This window comes from Mustela lutreola, chromosome 9, assembly GCF_030435805.1.
Source record: "Mustela lutreola isolate mMusLut2 chromosome 9, mMusLut2.pri, whole genome shotgun sequence".
In the NCBI taxonomy this organism is placed as follows: domain Eukaryota; kingdom Metazoa; phylum Chordata; class Mammalia; order Carnivora; family Mustelidae; genus Mustela; species Mustela lutreola.
The window spans coordinates 123,225,115-123,248,045 of NC_081298.1; the positions used below are offsets into that span (position 1 = coordinate 123,225,115).

Consider the following 22,931-nt stretch of genomic DNA (forward strand, 5'->3'; position numbering starts at 1 on the left):
CTCTCTCTCTCTCATAAATAAATAAATAAGTAAATCTTTAAAAAACAATATTATTAACTATTGTTACCACATTATACATTACATCCTCGGGACTTACTTATTTTATAACTAGAAATTTGTACCTTTTGACCTCCTTCAATTGACTTCTTCGGTTTCTAATATACAACAGTAAATCCTGGAGGATTTCTACAGAAGCCAGATTCAAGCTCAGCAGTGACTGGGGAAACAAGTGAAAAAGCAAAAGAAAAGCAGTTATATTCTCAGATTTAAATACTTTATCTTTCACTAAAAGTTAAAAAAAAAAAATTACGGGGGCACCTGGGTGGCTCAGTCATTAAGTGTCTACCTTCAGCTCAGGTCATGATCTCAGGGTCCTGGGATGGAGCACTGCATGGGGCTTCCTGCTCATCAGGAAGTCGACTTCTTCCTCTTTCCTCTGTCCCTCCACCCTGCTTGTGTGTGCTCTCTCTCTTTCAAATAAACAAAATCTTTTAAAAAATAAAATAAAATTTAGATACATGTAAAGATATACAATAAAATACACAAGTATTAAATATATTTGGGTCATATTTGCATGCTGAATTATTCAGTATAGTCACTTAGGTATCAGGACTACTGGTTTTCTCATTCCCTACTTTCTTCATTCATTTATTAATATTACAAATATTTATTTGTTATTTAATATTACAAATATTTATTGAGGGCACATTTTGTTCCAGGCACTATGACGGGAAATGGAATTACAATAATGAATTAGACACAGCCCTCTCCACAATCTTATCCTCCAACTTGGGAAAATGGTAAATAAAGTGATTTCATTTAATCTGACATGTACTGTGGAGGATTGGCCTGAAGACAGAACATACAGGAGAGGCACTTCTACCAGAGATTTGGACTTACTGTAGGTTCCCATTCTAGTGAGGCTGTTAGGTGAAGGATGAGGGAAAAATTATACAAAACACAGGAAAGAAGCACACACAAAGAGGTAGAGGAGCACATCTGTGGAATTAGAAGTAGTGATCTAATTTGAATGGAGATTTTAAAATGTCAGTCATTAGCCATAGTACTTCTTGACAGCTATTTGGGCTTTAAAGTAGTTGCTCAACTAAATACCACTAGAAGACAGTGTCTTTCTGACCTTATAGCATAAACATGATGAGTAGATGCTGCCTCATACTGTCAGATAACAGTTTCAGAGTGCAGGCTGATTGTTTCATAGGGAAGACAGAAGGAAAAGGAAAAGTATAGCCAAAAATAGAAAGGCCCATATAGTGACCTTTTTTTTAAGAGCTTAAATGCTCTGAAAGACCATGAATAAATAAGGAATAATTATATTTTTCAACATATGTTAACATATTCTGTTAGATGTGTATAGGATAAAACATAACATCCCGTCTTATTCAAACAATATAATGGGATGTTATAATTTAAATTTATAACAAATTTAAATTGTTGCAAATTTAAATGATTTCTCCTCCTAGAAATCAAAGAGATGTAAGTTTTTTCCCATTTTGTCAATATATCTTCTCCTTTCCAAGTCCTACTCCTTCTGAAATAATAGCCAAATATCATTTAATCATCTTTAAGAGATAATAAAGTAGGAATGATAAAATTTTTTAAAAGATTTTATTTATTTATTTGTCAGAGAGAAAGGGAGAGAGAGCGAGCACAGGCAGACAGAATGGCAGGCAGAGGCAGAGGGAGAAGCAGGCTCCCTGCCGAGCAAGGAGCCCGATGTGGGACTCGATCCCAGGACGCTGGGATCATGACCTGAGTCGAAGGCAGCCGCTCAACCAAATGAGCCACCCAGGCGTCCCAGGAATGATAAATTTTAAAACCATTAATAGGTCTTAGGATTCAGAAAGTTCAACTCAGGCCTTCATTTGACAGTAAAATAAAAAGATTGGTCATAAAAACTTTCTTTAAAAAAATCAAAACCAGAAATGAGACCTACAGGTGGAGTGGAGGCAAGAACAGTTTCTTTATTCATTTTTAGGACTGAAAAGAGAGAAACCCTGATAATGGATTTTTGTGGTGGCTGATGTTTTAGAGAACACAGTTTAGAAAGTACTGATTTGTGTCTTCAAAAGTGATAACAAAACTTATTTTATTAAATTTAAACTGAGCCCATAGCCCTTTGAGCATATTTTGACTTTAACTCTAAATTCAGCTGTACTGTTGACCGGCCTTTGGGAGGGGGTGTTGTAGTACAAAGAGCATGGGCTGCTGAAACAGACTGACCGAGATCAGAAACCCCATCATGCCGTTTGTCAGCTATGGGCTGTTGCCAAAATCATTTAATCTCCCTAGGTCAGTCTTCTTATGCACGAAGCAGGAATACTTACTTCTACCACAGGGTTGTTGTAAATTTAAATGAAGTAAGTATCTACTGTGCTTGGTATTGTCAAACCCTCAATAAACTTTTGCCAAGTGAATTATTATTAAACAGGTTAGTGATATTTAATGTCAAATTAGACTTTGGACTCTAAAGATAACTTTTTCTGGTTTTGTTTTATTTTTAGGATTAAATCAATTTGTTTTTGTTTAACTCTTTTGGGTTGGGCTGCCAAAACCTGGAATAAGTGATTTTAAAAATATATATATATTGTATTTATTTATTTTTTTGTATATACATAGAGAGAGATAGCAGGGGAAGAGCAGAAAGAGAGGAAAGGGGAGGAGAGGGAGACTGATAAGGGGCTCAATCCCAAGACCCTGAGATCAGGACCTAAACTGAAAGCAACAGTCAGATGCTTCACCGACTGAGCCACCCAAGCATCCCTGGAATAAATGATTTTTAAACAGATTCAATTAAAAAAAAGAGAGAGAAAATGCAGATAATCCTTTTTTTTTTTAACACAACAAATTAATTTTCTCACAGTTTTGGAGCATGTTAAGTCCAAAATCAAGTTGTCTGCAGGTTTGGTTTCTTCTGAGGTCTGTCTCGGTTTGTAGATGGACATCTGCTGCCTGTCTTTAGCTGATCTTCCGAGCGTGCCTGTGTTCTAATCCCCTTTTCTTATAAGGACACCACTCATAGTGAATTAGGTCCCACATTAAAGACTTCACTTTAACTTAATTACCTCTTTAACCCTATTCCCAAATACAGTCACATTCTGAGATACTGGGACTTCAATGCATGAATCTTGAGGGGATTAAATTTAGCTATACCCTTCTGCCCTACAACCCTGTTTTAGCAACGGCTTTTCCACCCTTAAAGAAGATCCTGTTGAGTTTTAGGGATAGTAAAAGAATTAACTGTTATATTTTAATTATCAGAAACAGTTCTGCTAAATAAGAACCCAGTGAGTAACTTCAGTCGGCCGTCCCCGACTCCCTAAACCTGGGGCAGGCAAGCAGACAGTCAGAGTCCAATCAAAGGGACTTGCTAAGGTTGGCGGGGGAAGAACTTCGCAGTCAGTTGGAAAGGAACGGGGATCAGCGGGTGGCCCTTCCAAAAGGCGACAGTCCAACGCATCTCTGGGCTTTTTAACTCCTACTTCTTGAGGTGATCGTGTCACGTTCCTCTTTCTGATGACCGGCGAGTCGACCCTGGTCCAGGACTTCAGTTTACACAGCACTTTGACAGGCTTTGTCTCTCTTAAGCCTCCTGTCCACAGCGTGAGGCTGGTGGGGATGTGTCAGCGGCCAACTGTTTACTCTGCCCACATTCCGAAGAGGAAAATGTGCTCCTGCCCTAGAGTGTGACTCGCACCTGGGACAGTTACTCAGCGACACCCCGAAGCTCTTGCGCCCCGCCCCACATTAGGACTACCCCGCTCCCTGGACGCATGCGCAGGGGGAGCTCTTCCTGCGGAAAAAGCGGCGGATACCCTGACGGCTGCGTCAGTGCGTCGAGCGCGGGGAGGGCCTCGCCCGGCACTACGCCACTTGTGTGCGACGGCGCCTGCGCCGGACACCATGCTGTCAGCCGGCCGGCGAGGTCTGGTTGTCCTCCGGCTGCGGCGCCCCAGGAGGTGGCTAGGGCTCGGAGCTTCTCCGTTCCTGCGGGGCCTTGAGCGAGAGCTCTTGGAGACAGCCCGGTCATTGTGTTGCGAATCCTGTCCTAGAGACGCACGAGCCGGAGAGGGACGGCGCGAAGCGTCACGGAGGAAAGCCCCCAACACAGAGCCTCCATCTCTCCCTCTGCGCGTCCGAGGCACGGGGATCAGATGTCTTTCCTCACTGGAGGTCCTCAGACAGCCGACGCCTCAAGAGGAGTCACCCTCTCGAGAGCGCGGAGACTCGAGCGGACACCAGGGCCAGCCCGGTCCCGTCCACCAGGGTTCCGGGGGTCCCTTGCCCGCCTCCATGGCCCAGTCCGTGACTGGGGTAGAAGAGCTTCCTGGCTCCTCTTCCTGCCCAGCTTCCAGGGAGGGGTCCTTTCGCGCTGGGGAGCTGATCTTAGCTGAGACTGGGAAGAGAGAAACCCAATTTAAAAAGTTATTTAGGTTGAGTAACGCCGGACACTTAAATAGTAGCTGGGGGAGAGTCCCATTCAGCGAGATCGTGGGAAAGTTTCCCGGCCAGATACTGACGACGACTTCTGGTAAGCAGCTCATGCTGAGGAGGCCGGCACTGGAAGACTATGTATTACTGATGAAAAGAGGGCCTGCCATAACGTATCCTAAGGTAATGCGGTGGGAGTTAGGTGCGTGTTGGTTCCAGAAAGAGCCCAGCTACAGTCCTGATAAATGTGCTTAAAGCACATTTCAGAACATTTAAAGTTTTTATTCTCAGGTTAAAAAAAAAAACAACAATGGATGGGACTTACATATGATTGCGAATGTTAGGAGGAAACAGCCACCTTTTACTTTTATTCTGGGAGTGTTGACTCTCTCATCTGTAAAGTGAAAAGAATACTGACCTAATGTATAGAGTTATGTGAGCTAATCAGGCACTTATGTTTGTCCCCCATAACCCTTAAGTTTGCAAGTTCAGGATTCGAGAATGTTCAACCCTTTGGTACCATTATGGAAATGTTTTTTTAAATTATTTTTTTAAAGACTTTATTTATTTATTTGACAGAAAGAGATCACAAGCAGGCAGAGAGGCAGGTAGAGAAAGAAAGAGGAGGAAGCAGGCTCCCTGCTGAGCAGAGAGCCCGATGCAGGGCTCCATCCCAGGACGCCTGGGACCATGACCTGAGCCGAAGGCAGAGGCTTTAACCCACTGAGCCACCCAGGCACCCCCTATTATGGAAATATTTTAATCATCATTTAATTAAATAAATCGTGTTACTAGGTGTATGTTTCATCAATTGTAGATATCTTACTGTGCTTTTTGCTTTAGGGAAAAAATAGTTTTCTATTAAAACAGCTAACATTAAACACTGAACATACAAGAAATATTCTGTATAATAAATTAACTGCCTAGTTTCTTGTTACAACTTCATATGAATCATCCATTGCTAGGCTTATTTCAGTTTTTTAATCACAGTCACAGTCCATGGGTAGAATATTCCTTTGTAACAATTCCTATCCCCAGATGAAGAGTCGTTCGTCATGTATTCAGCAAATAATTACCTATCTTCTATAATCAGGGTACTATTATAGGGGAGGTATGGTGATGAGCCCCAGTCCTTGCTCTCAACCTGGATGTTACATCCTAGAAGGGGTGACAGAGAACACACAAGTAAATGAAAGGATGAGATAATTTCAGGTAGTGCTAAGTGCCATGAAGACAAATAGATTAACAATGACATGTTGGGTGACCTGGGGGAAGAGAATACTTTATGTCAGATGGTTAGAGAAGGTCTCAAAAGAGGTATGTTAGATAAGAAACCCAATATAAGGAGAACCCAGCCATGCAAAGTCTTGGAGCCCAGGGTTTTCACAAAGGGAAGAGTAGTGCGGAGATGCTATAATGGCTTGAGTGAGTTAGGTGAGGGGGAGAGTGGTATGACATGTGGTTATTCCATGTGCATTGGGTACCACTGGAATGTTCTAAGTAGGAATCCAATTTATGTGTTTCTTTCTTTTTTTTTTTTTTTAAGATTTTTATTTGTTTATTTGACAGAGATCACACAAGTAGGCAGAGAGGCAGGCTGAGAGGGGGAAGCAGGCTCCCTGCTGAGCAGATCCCATGACCCTGGGATCATGACCTGAGCCGAAGGCAGAGGCTTTAACCCACTGAGCCACCCAGGTGCCCCTCCAATTTATGTTTTAAAAGATCTACCAAGGGACTAAGAAAACCTTTTGAGGCTTTAGGCCAGAGAGGTACCATAAACTCTTGACAGAAACTTTTTCTTATTTTCTTTTTCCTCTTCTGACCATTCAATCTAGCTACCAAAAAAAAAAAAAAAAAAAAATCATCTTGCTTCCCCACATCTTTTTTCCTCCTCACTAGAAAAAACTGAGAGAATAGTTGTATTTTATAAAGTTAGAAAGATGAATCTTTAGTGCACTTTCTGCCTTTCCATTTGTTACAGATAAAAGTCACAGTGCTCCATTCTAAGGAGGAATTTATGTATGTATGTATGTATTTACTTATTTTAAAGATTTTATTTCTTTGAGAGAGCACAAGTGGAGAGGAGAGGGAGAAGCATCAGGCTCCTTGATCAGCGGGGGGCTCCATCTGAGCTGAAGGTAGATGCTTTACTGACCACCCACAAACCCCCTCCATCCTAAACAGGACTTAAAATACTGGACATTCTAGGTGTTCACTTCTCTTTTTATTTCCCAAGTGGTGGCTACAGGAAATTTGACTTCAACCTTTACAACTTTGAAATGCTTTTTAAAACAGTACCTCAATAGGGGTGCTTGCATGGCTCAGTGGGTTCAAGCCTCTGCCTTTGGCTCAGGTCATGATCCCAGGGTTCTGGGATCGAGCCTAGCATTGGACTTTCTGCTAAGTGGGGAGCCTGCTTCCCCCCATCTCTCTGCCTGCCTCTCTGCCTTCTTGTGATCTCTCTCTCTGTGTCAAATAAATTAATCTTTAAAAAAAAGAGAGTACCTCAATTGACTTGAAAGCTGGTCTCTGTGTTAGAATTACATAGTTTTGTCTTAATAATAAAAGTAGGTCTGTGGAGTAATTTATTTATTTATTTTTTGTGGGAGTAATTTCAAATAAACTTCCTAACAGATACTTGTGAAATGTCAACATTTCACATTGGTCAGTATCAAGCACTTTTAGGTTTGGAATAGAAATATAGATGGAAACATTCCCCAAATTTTATTTTTTATTTTTTTAAATTTTAAAATACTTATTTGTTTAATTTGAGAGAGAGCGTGCACATGTGGGAAGGGCAGAGAAAGAGGGAGAAAATCTCAAGTAGACTCAGTGCTGAATGCAGACCCTGACATGGGGCTTGATCACAGGAATCTGAGATCATGACCTGGGTGGGAAACCAAAAGTCAAGATGGTTACCTGATGGAAGCACCCAGATGCTCCCACTCCCCAAATTTTAAAAATTAATATTTTCTGCTGATATGCATGATTGTGGCACTTACAGAAGAACAACAGGGGAGTAGAAATTGTTGCAACTTAATGAAGCCTAAGTGTAGCCTACTTACTAAATCTTTCAGCTGAGGGCTAGATTTATGTTACTGAGTTAATCAGGAAAGAGATTGGAATTCATGTTGAGGAAAAAATGGAAGTTTGAAAGGGTTGTTACCTGAAGTCCATTCTGGAAAACAGCATGGAGGTTCCTCAAAAAGTTGAAAATAGAGCTACCCTACAACCCAGTGATTGCACTACTGGGTATTTACCCTAAAGACACAAAGTGTAGCGATCCGAAGGGGCACCTACACCTGAATGTTTATAGCAGCAATGTCCACAATAGCCAAACTAGATGTCCATCACCAGATGAATGGATAAAGAAGATGTGGGGTGTGTGTGTGTGTGTGTGTGCATATATATGTGCATATATGTGTATATATGCATATATATATAAAATGGAATACTATGCAGCCATCAAAAAATGAAATCTTGCCATTTGCAACAACATGGAACTAGAGGGTTTATGCTAAGCGAAATAAGTCAGAGAAAGACAATTATCATATCATCTCTCTGATATGAGGAGTTTTGAGAGGCAGGGTGAGGGGTTATGGGGGGAAGGGAGGGGAAAAAAGTGAAACAAGATGGGACCAGGGAGGGAGAAAAACCACAGGAGACTCAATCTCTGGATTAAGAGGGTTGCTGGGAGGTGTAGTGGGGAGGGATAGGGTGGTTGGGTGACGGACATTGGGGAGGGTATGTGCTATGGTGAGTGCTGTGAATTGTGTAAGACTGATGATTCACAGACCTGTACCCCTGAAGCAAATAATACATTATATGTTAATAAAATTTTTTAAAAATGCAGGAAACTCAATAGTAGAATGATAGTTTGTAACCCTGGAGGACTCTCCCAATAGCTTTAAATCCCTTTTGGGAAAAGGTAGGGAAATGATTAAATGCTAACGTCTCCCCTCCCCAAGTTTTGGACTGAAATTGCTAGAATATATATAGTGAAATCCAGTCTAGAAAACTCATCCCATTGATACCATGTAACCTGAATAGCAGGAAGCAAAAGCTAAAGTGTGCTTAAGTTTTTATTTCATAATAGTTGGTTTCTTTATTTTATGTGATCCGAGAAAATAGAATTGCCTTCTGCAGGACATTCCACTGTTAAGACTACCCAGCTGCTCCTACTTCTGTGTGAAATTGTACTCCCTCTCCACTCTACCCCTAGGTGCCTGGCATGTGGGAAAGGTTATGTATGTCCAAAAGACTCAGCATTTGTGAATGAAACTTTTAGACTAATACATCTTAAAAATTACGTGTCTGTGTATCATTTGGCCCAAGCCTTAGCCCTGCATTTCAGAAAATACATTTTGGCTTTTAATTAGACAACTTTACCTGTTGAACATTTTCTTATGCAACCAAACCTATATTTAATATACAATGTTTTGTGACTCGACAGGATCCTAGAAATCTCCTCTTTAAGAATTTTCACAGCAGCTTTTCCCAGAGAAGGAAAAGCTAGTAAAAGCTTACCAGATGTGCTGCTTATTTATTAGCAATTTTCAAAGGTTCAGATGGCGTAGTGTTGAAATACATGCTAATGTTTAAAATTTTCTGTATAACAAGTGGTATAGTGTTAATGATCAACAGCGTGGTCTCTGTGGATTCAACATCCGTTTTACTCCTGACTTGTCCAGTTAATTCCTGGCTGTGTGACTTTGGGAAAATTACTTAACATCTTTGATTTATCTTTGTAATGGGGATGATGATAGTTTTCTCAAATTATTGTCCTGATTAAATAAGTTTATGAAAGCAATTTGTATTCTTTTTTTTTAAAGATTTTATTTATTTATTTGACAGACAGAGATCACAAGTAGGCAGAGGCAGGCAGAGAGAGAGGGAGGAGGAAGCAGGCTCCCCGCTGAGCAGAGAGCCCGATGCAGGGCTCCATCCCAGGACCCTGGGATCATGACCTGAGTCAAAGGCAGAGGCTTTAACCCACTGAGCCATCCAGGCGCCCCGAAAGCAATTTGTATTCTTAAAGAAGCTTGGCACATGGTAAAGTTTCAATAAATAGCCCTTATTATTATTATCCCTGATACTCTCATTAACAATTCAATTACAGCGTTTGTGAAATAGGTCCTATCTATCACTGGTATTCTAATGCTAAATGAGAAGTTCATTTCCTTTCATACAGAGATTATGTAATACTTCCTAACTGGTCTTACTGGGTCTAATTTTTCTCTTCTCTAGTATATCCTGCATTTCCCTGTCATATTAATCTTCATAAAATGCCATGCATATTACCTTGGTGACATGCCCCAGTTACTGACCAGGTCAAGTTCAAGTGCTTTAGCCTGGCATTCAGTTCTCTCCTTTTCTCTTCTTCTGAGATGAGGAAACTGTGTTTATTCTACCTCTGTTTTCTTTAATACCATTTCTACTTCATGATTGTTTCCTTAAATTCTCTGTGTCTTTAAGCGAGGGCCTTCTGCTGATAACACTATTCTCTGGGCTTCTATTACTACTTACTGTCTATAATTTTGGTATTATGCTGAAGTGCTGCTTATTTGCTAACTGATTGCTGAATCTCTTATTTCGTCAAGTAAAATATCAACTCTTGGGTAGGCTGAGCCAGATTTTAATACTCTTTTTCACTCTTTTCTTTTCCAGGTCTAACATAGTGTTTGATAAGAGCCTGTGCTTAGTACATATTTATTGGACACTGAGTCACCCATACTATGTTTCAATCATAGGATATGAGTATGATACTGTTGATGATGGATATCCACCCAGGGGATACTGTTTTGGAAGTTGGCTCAGGCTCTGGTGGAATGAGCTTATTTTTATCCAAAGCAGGTAAGAGACCGAGAGAAATGAGCTGAATTTAGATGGGCAAAGAAAACATTCAATCTTTCATAATAACAGAAAATTAAGTGGATAAAGATGTCTTAGAAAATATTCACATAACTGTGATGGAGAGCATTCTCCTTGAAACCAAATGCCGGCAACTGTTTTTCTTTCCACCTGTACATTTCTTCTAGTCATTCTCTCTCTAACCCTCTCTCCATTTTCTGTGCTTTCTCTTGTGCCCATGTCCATGTGTTTTAAGGCATCTTTTTTTTTTTTTAACTGAACTTTTTACTGGGACATAACATAGCTATCGTGCACAGATCCTAAGTGTGTAGACCTCAAAGAATTTTTTTTTTTTTTTTTTTTTTTTTGGCTCTCTATCAATTTATTCTGCTAAGCATTAGTCAAGGACTGTCTGGTATGAAAATAGTACTTAGCATTTACACACCTTTTGCCTTCTTTCCCCCATTCTTCCAATTTATTGTTACTTTTGTTAAATCACTTTTCATTGATAACATCCTATTTTTAACACTAAGGCCAATATTCTACTGAGCTAATTACACTTCTTCTTTTAGATATGTTTTCTAAATATTATTCTTGGCATTTATTATTTTTTTATTTCTCCCTTTACCTCATTTGCTATAGCTCTATCCCAGACTCATCCTGTCTTAGCCTACAGGACAATAAAATATCTCTCAATGCCTTTTCCTCACAAACGCATAGGCGATTTATCAGTTCACTGGGGTGCTGGTACCAGCTCCTACCAGCTTGGTACCTCAAAGAATTTTTAATATAATGACCATACTCAAGTAGTTATCACCCAGATTAAGACAGGGACTGCTGCTGCATCACAGAAATGTTCTCATGTCTCAGTCATAATCGATTCTCCCTAAAGATAACCACTGTTCTGCCTTTTACCATCATTGATGAGTTTTGCTTGCTTTGAACCTTGTATGAAAAGAATCGGACAGTATGTACTCCCTGAATGTGGCTCCCTTCAACATTCTGTTTGTGAGAGTCAGCCATGGCGTGTAGCGGTAGTTCTTCCCTTTTAGTGGCTGTGTAGCTACTCCATTTTATAAACATATCATAGCTTTTCCATTCTTTTGATGGGTGTTTGAGTTGAATATTATGAATAGTGCTGCTCTGAACATTCTTGTATTTGTCTTTTGGTTCATATGTGTACATGTTTTTGTTAATAACAATTCCAGATGAAGATTCAGTAGGAGAGAATATAAAATGTAGAGGGCGCTCAGCTGCAAAGTCTCTAAAAATTGTCAGTTTTTTAAATGTATTGCTTGAAGGCAGCACCTCATCAAAAATCAAGAGGTATACAGTAAACATAAATATCTAATTGATTATTGCTCCCGTTGACTGTTTAATTCCTCTGAGTGTCAGGACTGCTTTGGCTGCTTTGGCTGCTCTGGCTGCCGGTGCAGTTGTTCTTCCTCGGTTAATGACAGACCACTGAACAGTGACCGCACTCTCTGTGGGTAGATTTTTTTTTTTTAAAACATTCATGTTCTCTTTAGTGCATTCTTTTTAAAATAATAAACTTTGTTAGAGCTATCATAGGTGCATGTGGGTAGCTTGTATAAAGAATACCGATGGAAATATACTGAATTAAACTTTTTGTTCTTTCACCTAATGGCATCACATACAATCATAATCCAGTTTATTCTAGGTCAGGAAACTCATTCTGGCCTCCTCAAATCTTTATTTATTCTTTTCTGTACATAGTTAAAGGCAGTCATTTCTTCACAATCAGTAACTGAATTCTAAATGCATTTGACATTTTATAATTTTTACAAATTATATATATTATATATATAATTTTATAAATGCATTTATAAAAATCTGTGAGAGAGGAGGAGTGCCCATATTTCTAACATCTATAGTGTCAGAGTGTCATGGCATGAATAATCCCAAACCATGATCAAAAAATTATTGCTATTTACCTTTGCGATGGATTTTTTTTTCCTCCATAATTTTCTTTTCCAATTATTTAGCGTATGCTATTGTTAACATTAAATTCTGTACCTTGAGAACATGATGAATTGCAGCTGGAGTTATATTTCAAAAGATATTCTAGAATTTAAATTTTTCATTAATAAACTGTAGACTTACTGATCTAGGATAACTTCTAAACGATATCAAATAACCTCAAACAGAGGTGGGTGGGAAATTAATCACCTTTAATTAAAATGCATAGTCTTCTGCAGAAACGATTACTATGCCAAACAGTTTAAAAGTTCTTCAGACATCCGGTTGTGCATGCCTAGCTGGAGTACTACTTAAGTGATGTGTGCTTCTCAGGATATCACAACCAAGAGTGTACAGTGTTAGTCTGTCCCACATTGGTGATGTTAGTTTTATTGATTTATTTTTATTTACTTATTTTACTTATTTTAAGTAGCCTATACACTCAACGTGGGACTCGAACTCACAAACCTGGAATCAAGAGTTACATGCTCTACTGGCTAAGCCAGCCTGGCACCCTGATGACATTAGTTTTGATCACCTAGTCAAGGTGCTGTCCAGTTTCTCAATTATATAAGTATTGACTTCCCCACCCCGCAATAAGCAATCTGTGGAGAGACACTACATGGCCATTAAAATATCGTGTTCCTCCTCAAACTCCCACACCTACATTTAGCATCCACTGATCCTTGCCTAAAGCAATCTTTACTATATGGTTACAAAATAATAAAATCTTTAACAAATAAAAAAAAAAAAAAAAAAAAAAAAAAAAGTTCTTCAGACACACACAAAAGTACAAATATCTTTTAAATATATGAAATGCCTAACATCCATATTAACATCCATAACAAAAGAAATGAAAATAGAGCTACCCTACAACCCAGCAATTGCACTACTGGGAATTTACCCTAAAGATACAAGTGTAGTGATCTGTAACATAGGTAAGGGTTAGGATTAGGGCTAGGGTTTAGGGTTTCATCCACAACAAAAGAAATGTAAATTACAACTACAATGATAAAATTATATTCAGTTTTTAGATTGACACAGGTTAAAAGTTTGAAAAGTCTTTGTTGGAGAAAGTATGGAGAAATAGGCACTTTACTACATTGTTTGTAGAATATAAATTGGTATTTTTTTTGGAGGATAATTTGGCAATTTCGAAATAAAAAAGTCACATACCTCTTGAGCTTGTAATTTCATTTTGACGACTTTGTCTTTTCATGGATACAAAGGTTTAGGCAACAATTTTCATTGCAATATTGTTTGTTGGTAGCATAAGACTAGAAACAAGCTGAATATTCATCAGTAGAAGACCAGTTAAATAAACTATGGTATAGCCATACAATGGAACATAATAGCTCTTAAAAGGAATGGAGTAATTATTAATAACTGAAATAACACTGGTAAGTAGGAAGGAGTATAGGACAGTATATACAATACATGTATGTTTCATTGTGTGTTAAAAACAGGGAAAGTCACTGGCACTAGGTATCTTGCGAAGAGAAAATACCTGGTAATATGGTTTCTCTGCAGAGGAAAATTGATTAAGGATCTGGGATAGGATAGTTTTCTAGCCTTGAACTATTTGAATTATTTTTTCACATCAAGGTAATACCTTTGCAGAATATTTTTTATATTCTTTTATGAAATGATACAATACAGTGAAATATCATAAATTCTTTTTTTTAAATTAAGTTGGATCACAAGGACGAGTCATAAGTTTTGAAGCACGAAAAGACCACCATGAATTGGCTAAGAGGAATTATAAAAACTGGTGTGATTCATGGAAAATGAGTCATGTAGATGAGTGGCCAGACAATGTGAATTTTATTCATAAGGATATTTCAGGAGCAACTGAAGACATAAAACCTTTAACATTTGATGCGGTAAGTTTTCTAAAGTGAGTCCTATGATATTTAATACTGACCATGTAGAAAACAAGGATCACACTTCTTTTGTGTGGTGAATGCTCTTCCTTTATTATTTGCCCCATTTCTGTCTCTAGGAGTAGGAGGAATATTTTCCTTTAATATTATGGTACGATTTAGAGCAGAGAGATATGCTGAATCAGGTGCCAAAGCTGTTAATAAATGTCGAGTAATGACCAGAGAGTAAGAGGAGTAGTTGAGCATCATGAACCACAGCATTTCTAGGATAAAGGAATAATAATTTAGGAGCAGCTTTGGGAGCATATCCCAGTACCTGACCTCATGTTATGAGATTTGGGGGAATAAATAGTCCTCATTTGTGGGAGAGGTTTGGGGGAATAAATAGTCCTCATTTGTGGGGGAACAGACAAGAGGCATCTTCAGACAGTTAACATGAGGATGTAGATGAGTGTTCATTAAAGATACTGAGGTTGGAGGCATGCATTATGAGCATAGCTCCAGAAGGTGGAGTGGATGGATTTGTGAGGAGGAGGAACAGTGAGAGGTTGAATTAGGGAGAAGAAATAGAGTAGTATGAAGATAAAAGGATAGATGATGAGGGAATATTTTAGGCTGACCAGTGATGGTAGTGATGGGGGACATGGAGGTATTTAGTTGGCTTCAGAGGTTCAGAATTCTAATGTAAATTGCCTTATCCTTGATGATTCCATTATCATTTCAGAGCACTACAGACTGAGATCTAGGTTGTCTTTGCTTTTTTTAATTGGCTGTTGGAAAGTAGGATTACTTTAGGACATTTATGGGGAAACTAGTTGAAAAATGAAGTTCAAAGAGATCTTTTTTTTGATCAGGACTGGTTCCTATAGTTTTGGTGACTCAAGATTCCTGGATACAAAGACCACAGTTCTTTTTCCTCATCCTTGTTTGGCTTGCATATTACAGCTCAGTAAGGGCCAGAAAAAAGTAATTTCTTTACATAGACCATCATCAGAATGTTATAGTTACCTGGAGGGTTAATTGTCATCAGAAGTTTGCTTGATGATCATGAAACACACAAAGGATTTTAATGATACTGCTGAAGCTTTGTAGAAACCTGTTGAGCCATCCCTGATCTAAAAGAATATTCCTTACCAGATTTATATGATGGACTGTCTTGAGTAATAGTGTCAGATGATTGCCAGTATAAGAAATTAGAGGGGGAGGAGCCATACTCCTACCATCCAAAAGGATGGTAAATTGAACAAATAAGGTGTTAAACCACAAAGACAGAGAACAAAAGGAGAAAAAATGGCTAATAAAATATTTTAAACAAAATTTAAAAAGCCTAGCCATCAGAAGAATGAATGGACAAATGGAATACTTGAAAAATAATGTTATTTAACATAGTGAAATAAATGTACTATACCTAAATCAGTATATCTCAAAGACATGGTGCTTAGTGAAAAAAGGCATTATAAAAGAATATGTATGGAATGGCCACACATATGTAAAATTTAAAACTATGCAAACAGGACAACGATTACCTGAGGAGAGAAAGGGAGAGAAGAGGAACTAAGTTTTGGCGTCCATTCAGTCTGGTTTACTCTTGGGCCCCCATAAAAGCCAAGATGATCTTGGATAAGTTACTTAATCTTTCTGTGCCTCAGTCCCCTCACATATTAAAGAGGAATGATAATAATAGTTCATATTTCATAGAGTTGTTAAGGATTAAATAAGATACTTCATATAAAGTACATAGAACAGTACCTGGTGTATAGTAAGCATTAAAGAAATATTAGCTATGATTTTCATCATTATTCTTTCTTTCCTTTTCTCTACCTGTTTAAAATCTATTTTCCCCTCAAAGTTTAGATAAAAGATCACCTCTTTAATAGAATGTACCTTACTCATCTAACCGGGGTTTATCCTCATTTTCTGGATTAGTGAACCACTGTTTCTAATGTTTGTTTCAACAAACATTAAAGACCTGTTATGTGCCATGTACTATGCTAAGACAGAAGTGAATTATACATTTAAAGGAGCTTTCAGTTAGAAAATAAACATATAAACAATTACTGGAAAGACTCTGAAGCATGGAACACCATGGCTGTAGAAATTGAGTATCATGAGATGAAGCTGCAAAATGCAGTCTTAAGGGGCTACATAATGAAGAACATTTGTATATATATTAAGCTAGGACTAGGGCATAGAGACATTTTCTTTTCTTCTTCTTATTCTTTTTTTTTTTTTTTAAGATTTTTATTTATTTGACAGAGAGCACAAGTAAGCAGAGAGGCAGGCAGAGGGAGAGGGACAAGCAGACTCCCTGCTGAGTAGGGAGCCCGATGGAGGGCTGCATCCCAGGACCTTGGGATCATGACCTGAGCTGAAGGCAGCTGCTTAACCAACTGAGCCACCCAGGCTCCCCAAGACACTTTCTTATAAATAATAAGAACTACTGATGAGTTCCCAAGTGGGGGAGGAGAATGTCCAGATTCCTATTTTAAAGTAATTCATCAGGTGTACAATATAGTGATTCAGCAATTCCATATATTGCTCAGTACTCATCAAGATAAGTATACTCTTCCATTTTAGAGTAATTCTGGTGGAAGAATAAGGCTGTGAGTCTATGTAGAGACCTATTGTAATGTTACAACAAGATACAATGAGGTCCTGATCTAAGAAGGCATTAGCAGGAAGATAAATTTGAGAAAAACTTAATAGGTAGGTTTGTGGGCCTGAGTAATTTTAATCCAAACAGAAACAATAAAATCCCACAGATTCTCAAAAGAGAATTCAAGGTAAAGAAAATGATGACTCCGAACAAGTTTCTGGTTTGAGTGACTGGATGGATGGAAGTATTAATGGAGAATGGAGTATTTAAGAGCTTTGGCAAGTTTCTTGGTTATGTGACTTTTGGTCCTTGTCAATAACATGAACTATAGCTGAAGAAGCCCACTTATGTTTATCCTGTTGACCTTTGATTCAGTCATTGAGATCTTTCTTTGAAATCTAATAGGTATTTTAAACTCCTGTCCAAACCTGAATTCTTGATTATTTCTGCCAAGCCTGCCCCTCCCATGGTCTTCACCATTTTCCTCATTAGAAAATGACATCTATGTTCTTTCAGTGGCTTAGGCTAAAAACACTGGATTCATCTTGACTCCTCTTTCTCTGGTATCCAACAACCGATTCTAATTCTAATTGGCTCTATCTTTTCAAAATATATACCCGCTGGTTATCACATCTAGTGCTCTTTACTATTGCAAGTCACCATCATCCTTCCTTGCCTTCTCCTGGTCTTTTCTATGTGTAGATTTAAAAAATAAGTCAGAATGTACTTATGCCACTGAACTGTACACTCACAATTCATCTCTTACCATTTTCCCCCTTTTGTCTCCACTGCAGTGACAGTGGACTTCTCAGACTCTCCAAGTATCCTACAGCCTCAGAACATTTGTATTTGCTGTTCTGTCCATTTGGAGCATACTTCCCCCCTAAATTTCCATAGGGTAAGCTTAATCATTTTCTTCAGGTCTCTTCACTGACCAGGCTATGTATAAAATAGCACTTCCTTTCCATTACTCTGTATCCTTCATATCCTGCTTTATAATTCTGTAGTTCTTCATGTCATTTATCATCCTCTGACTTACTTATTGGATTTTTATTTAATATCTATCCCTTTATTAGAATATATGTTCCCTTGAAATGAAATAGAATATAAGCTCCTGTTATATCCTTACTACTTAGCAAAATGCTTGGCACATGGAAGGTACTCAATAAATATTTGGTGAATGAATTAATAATGAATGATGACCCATTAATACTATTTGAAAAAACACATAAATAATGGAATAATTTCTAGTTTAGTAAATATGTTGTGTCAACTACTCTTAGCTTTCTAGAGTTATCCATCGATAAAAGCCACTTGATTTCCTATTTTGACCATATTTATTTTTGTTTTAAATGAGTTTGTTTTTTAAGTTTCATTTACTCATTGTATTCATTTGGCGTCTTTTATGAGTACAACCCTGTATTCTGCAGTTGGATGAAAAATAAAGAACTAAGGATCAGGATTCTTGCATTTTAGAGTCTCTAAAATTAATACTCATAACTTTCCTTTTGAACATAGAAATACATATTTGAGATAATGTGAATTTCTGTTGCCAAAAGCTGAACTAAAGCAGTAAAACTTTATTTATATACATGTACATTTGTATATATATGTGTATATTAGATATAGCTGAAGAAAGATTCCTGTATTATTGATATTGCCAAGTATAAGACACACCATTATGATTTTCATGTAGTCAAGTACTATAACACACTGTATAATAATAAGGATGCCTTTTTGAGAGCAGCAAAATGGCAACAAATAATATTAGAGTTTAAAAAAATGAAGATTTTAACTAGGTAATTGCTTTCCAGAAGTGTATCATTATACCACAGTAAGAAAGAAGACCTGTACTTTGTTTAATGAAAACTCAGTCTGATTTGCTTTCCCCCCTGACAGGTAGCTTTGGACATGTTGAATCCTCAAGTTGCTTTGCCTGTTTTATACCCAAATCTTAAACAGGGTGGTGTGTGTGCTGTATATCTAGCAAAGTGAGTAATATGGATATTCTTCTTTGTATTGTGATTTTAAACACACTTTTGTTTTATCTCAAGTAGTTGACTATAATGTTTTTTGTAACCGAATTAGGTATATATGTCATCTTGTAAAACTGTTATGAAATGATGTATATCCCAATTAATATATATGGCTGTTTAAATCACCCTTTACCTGAATGGTAAAATAAGATGCATATTTCTTACAATTTAGAAAAAAAGTTTTAAAAGTTTAATGTGAACAATACTGTTAAATCATAGTCTCTGTATTTTTTTACTTAGTATTCTATGAAATTGCATGTTTTGTGCTCTAACTTGCAAGTTTATATTTCCCCCTTGGTTTAACAATAGCATTTAAATTTGGGTTAAGAGGTATAGTGAACTTAAAATAAGTATCAAGTTATTATTGTAATAGAAATTTAAAGTACTTTTTTTTTCACTTTTCTAAAAGCATCACACAGGTTATTGAGCTTTTAGATGGAATTCGCATCTGTGAACTTGCTCTCTCATGTGAAAAGATAAGCGAAGTAATTGTTAGAGATTGGTTGGTTTGCCTTGCAAAACAGAAAAATGGAACTTTAGCTCAAAAAATAGAACCTAAAATCAACACAGATTTACAATTACATTCTCAAAAGAAAATCAGAATTGAAGGTGAGATGTTTCAAGAAGATGACATTGGTGAGCTTCAATTTTATTTCATACATGTTTGTAATAATAAATGGAGAATAGGTTTCTGAGTGTATTGACCAATGATTATAAAACTATTTCTCAGGGATTTGTTCTTTTTCTGTAGAGAAATTGAAATGTATTTATTCTGTTAAATTAAAATCTCTAAGGGACAGAATAATGACTCTTCTTGCCTTTTATGTAAAACTCTGATACCTTTGAAGTATTGAACTTCTTACAGTATTAATATTTTTGTATCAAGGAGGTTGGCTTATGAAATACTTTAAATATATTAAAGGATATTTTAAATTTAGGTCAGTGATTATTACCGAAGGGAAAGAATTTAATAGGACCTGATATGCAAATAGCTAATATTCCAAAAAGCAACTTCTTTTTTTTTTTTTTTTTTTTTAAGATTATTTATTTATTTATTTGACAGAGAGATTACATGTAGGCAGAGAGGCAGGCAGAGAGAGAGAGGAGGAAGCAGGCTCCCTGCTGAGCAGAGAACCCGATGTGGGACTCGATCCCAGGACTCTGGGATCATGACCTGAGCCGAAGGCAGCGGCTTAAACCACTGAGCCACCCAGGCACCCCAAAAAGCAACTTCTAAGATGCTACTGGAATTCCTCAAAGAGCTAAATTTAGGTCTTTGTTGTGTGTACACACTATATAGGCCATGAACAAGGTTTCAAATTTCCATTGATTGATGATATATAAGCTTATCCATTTGGTTATAAAACCGTATATGTTTATCATTTAATCCTTGACAAATTGTTTCTGTAAGATAACTAGCAGAGTAGCTCCAAAACAAATGCTGAAAAAAAATGTCTGAGAGAAAAAAGTTAAAGGGGCAGTAATTTGTATTTTAACAATTTTATGAACAAATTCTCAGATATTTTATATAGCTTATAATATATATTTTGTTCTACAACAGAAGAATCACATTCTGATTTTCCATATGGATCATTTCCCTATATTGCAAGACCTATACACTGGCAAACTGGTCATACAGGTGAGTGAGGTTTTCAAGCCATATTAAATGGTGTTTTCTTCTAATTTTGTAATGACCTTACTTTTTTCTCTCCTTAAATTAGCTTTTCTTGTCAAGCTGAGGAAGTTTAAACCACAACATAACTGAGTACCTCAGATGACAGCAAGTGATTTGAAGATGGAAAAGTATCAAAATAGAACTTTATATTGTGAATCACAACTTTCATAAGTTGGAATTATTAGCTATCACTATTATTTGTATAACTTTGACATATAATTTTGAAAAACAAAAGCTAAAGGAAGATGTGTAACATTTCAAAACTGTTTAAATGTCCCCATTTTGACACTTGTCTTGTAGTTAGTTTGACATTTTGTAGTTAATGATTCCAAGTTGGTTTAGTTGAGCCATCTCATTCTTCACTTCCTGTAAACCACTCCATTGATTTGTCTTTCTTCATAAAATTAGTTTTCTTTTCTTTCTTTGATTGATGGTCATTGGCTACCAAAATAAAATATGCATTTTAAGATAAATTTTATGTATCTGTGTATTTTAAGTACATATTTTAATGGCTTGTACCTATCTTAAAAAGTAAAGAAATCTGGGTTATAGTAAGTAATAGGAAGAAAACTGATAATGATATAACCATCTTAAAAATTATAAGGAAAGTTGTAACAGTTCTTGAATCTCTTTTATCCTTCTCAGACTCAATTTAACTCATTTGAAAGAACATCAGAATTAATTAGGGGTTTATTATTCATATCAGTTATTTAGCATTTACTAGGAGCCCTACATTGTTTTAAGAACTTTATGAAATTTTTTCATTTAGTATGTGTAGTTCATCTTTAAGGTTATCCATATTTTACAGATAAACAAAAACTTAAGAGTGGTTAGGTTATTGTTTAAATATAGATGTTTTATAGGTTTTAAAGGGTAGTGCCTGGGTGGATAAATGCTGCTATTCCTGGGTTTATCCCTTAGGCTGGAGCTATTTAAAATAATATATATATATTCTAAATAATATTTTACATGTTTTTCATTATGTGGAAAATTTTAATGTAAAAGCTCTGACTTTTTAGACTATAGTCCAAAAAAAAAAAAAAGCCTAGACATTAAATAATCACACAAATATAAAACTAAAATTGTTATAAATGCTCCAAAGAAGTACAGAGTAATATTGTAGGGACTTGGCTCTGGTTAAGTAATTACCTGTGCAAGTGACAATTGAGCTGAAATCTGAATGGTAAGTACAAGTTAATTATAACAGGGAAAATGAGTACAAAAAGCCAGCAATGCTGGGGTTGAGTGAAAGAGATCTGAAAAATAGGTAGGGGTCAGGCCATGCAGGATCTTGTAGACCTCTTAAGGAGTTTATTCATGCTAAGAAAAATAGAGTCTCACTGAACGATTTAGTGAAGTGAAGGGTAACATGTTTAGATATGTGTTTTGAAAAAAAAAAAAAATCACTCTGGTTGCATTTCAGGAACTGACTGAATCATAAGCAGAGTAGTCGTAGGGTGTCATATTTCTTAATGGTAACTATATGAACACTCATACAGTAATAATGACTTTATAGTTTTCATTACATTGCCAGATATCTAGAAGCTCTGAAGTACATTTTAAGTTCTGTCAAATATTTCCCTTTTGGGGTGCCTGAGTGGTGCAGTTGGTTAAGTTTCTGCCTTTGCCTCAGGTCCTGGGATCAAGCCCCACATGGGGCTCCCTGCTCAGTGAGGAGTCTGCTTCTCCCTCTCATGCAGTCCTCTCTCTCCCTGTGTCAAACAAGAAGGGAAGGAAGGAAGGAAGGACGGACGGACTTCCCTTTCTTCTGCCCTTCTATTTAATCAGAAATAAAATTCTGTCCTTCATGTATTGTTTTGAATGCAAGCTGTAGTTGTTCTACTTGGAGAAGGGACTGGGTTAAGAGCAAAGAAAAGTTGTACCTTCTACTCAATTTCCTCTTTTTTTTTTTTTTAAAGTAGGCTCCACGCTGGGCACTGGGCCCAACGTGAAGCCTGAACTCATGACCCTGAGCTGAGATCGAGTCAGAAACTTAACCGTCCGAGCCACCCAGGTGCCCCATCCTATTCTTATTTCATGTAGAATTACGTTTCTGTTTGGTACACTGTGCTCAATAGTTGGTGAACAAGTCTTCTTTAACAGTGTCCATTCTAATATTAAGCTAAATTGAAAATCACTATATAAGCAAATAAGCATTTATTTACATGGTTGTAGTTCAGTTTAAGCCCTTTCTCCATGTCTCCACTAGAGCATTAAGCATGTTTGTAGTCTTACTTATGGGACAGATGAGGTTTTCTAAAGTTAGCTTTCTAAATTCACATTTGGCTGTCATCTCTCATACTGTAAACTCCTCCAGATTTGTGACTGACTCAACTCTCTTCCTAGTACCTTCCAGAGTTTCTACCTTTTCCACTCAGTAAATGGTCAATAAAAGTGTGCTAATGGCTATAAACCCATACTTGATCATGCATTGTTTTATTTGTTGCTTTGGTTCTAGGGAG

The 22,931-nt window shown here is 37.2% G+C and overlaps 2 protein-coding genes across 4 annotated transcripts in view; one reads left to right on the plus strand and one right to left on the minus strand.

Annotated features, from left to right (window-relative positions):
- The first annotated feature begins 3,874 nt into the window (after window positions 1–3,874).
- Window positions 3,875–20,942, plus strand: TRMT61B (tRNA methyltransferase 61B). The gene is made up of 7 exons (XM_059188725.1): window positions 3,875–4,632; window positions 10,200–10,302; window positions 13,972–14,162; window positions 18,658–18,749; window positions 19,204–19,430; window positions 20,356–20,433; window positions 20,516–20,942. The coding sequence occupies exons 1-7, from the start codon at window positions 3,922–3,924 to the stop codon at window positions 20,557–20,559; spliced, it is 1,446 nt and encodes a 481-aa protein (XP_059044708.1). The 5' UTR covers window positions 3,875–3,921; the 3' UTR covers window positions 20,560–20,942.
- Window positions 20,778–22,931, minus strand: part of SPDYA (speedy/RINGO cell cycle regulator family member A) — a 30,748-nt gene continuing 28,594 nt past the window's right edge. For 2 of the 3 annotated variants that reach the window (XM_059188726.1, XM_059188728.1), the window contains exon 7: window positions 20,778–20,910. In XM_059188726.1, coding sequence (XP_059044709.1) covers window positions 20,822–20,910 — 89 coding nt within the window. In that variant the 3' untranslated portion in view covers window positions 20,778–20,821. The remainder of the gene's footprint in view (window positions 20,911–22,931) is intronic. The other variant, XR_009357412.1, reaches the window with a different exon arrangement.

Excerpts from the sequence above, each read along its gene's own strand:
- TRMT61B (XM_059188725.1), top strand. The coding sequence starts at position 3,922 with ATGCTGTCAGCCGGCCGGCGAGGTCTGGTTGTCCTCCGGCTGCGGCGC. Across the intron at positions 4,633-10,199 it reads CTGCCATAACGTATCCTAAG|GATATGAGTATGATACTGTT; the intron begins GTAATGCGGTGG and ends TTTCAATCATAG. Across the intron at positions 14,163-18,657 it reads AACCTTTAACATTTGATGCG|GTAGCTTTGGACATGTTGAA; the intron begins GTAAGTTTTCTA and ends CCCCCCTGACAG.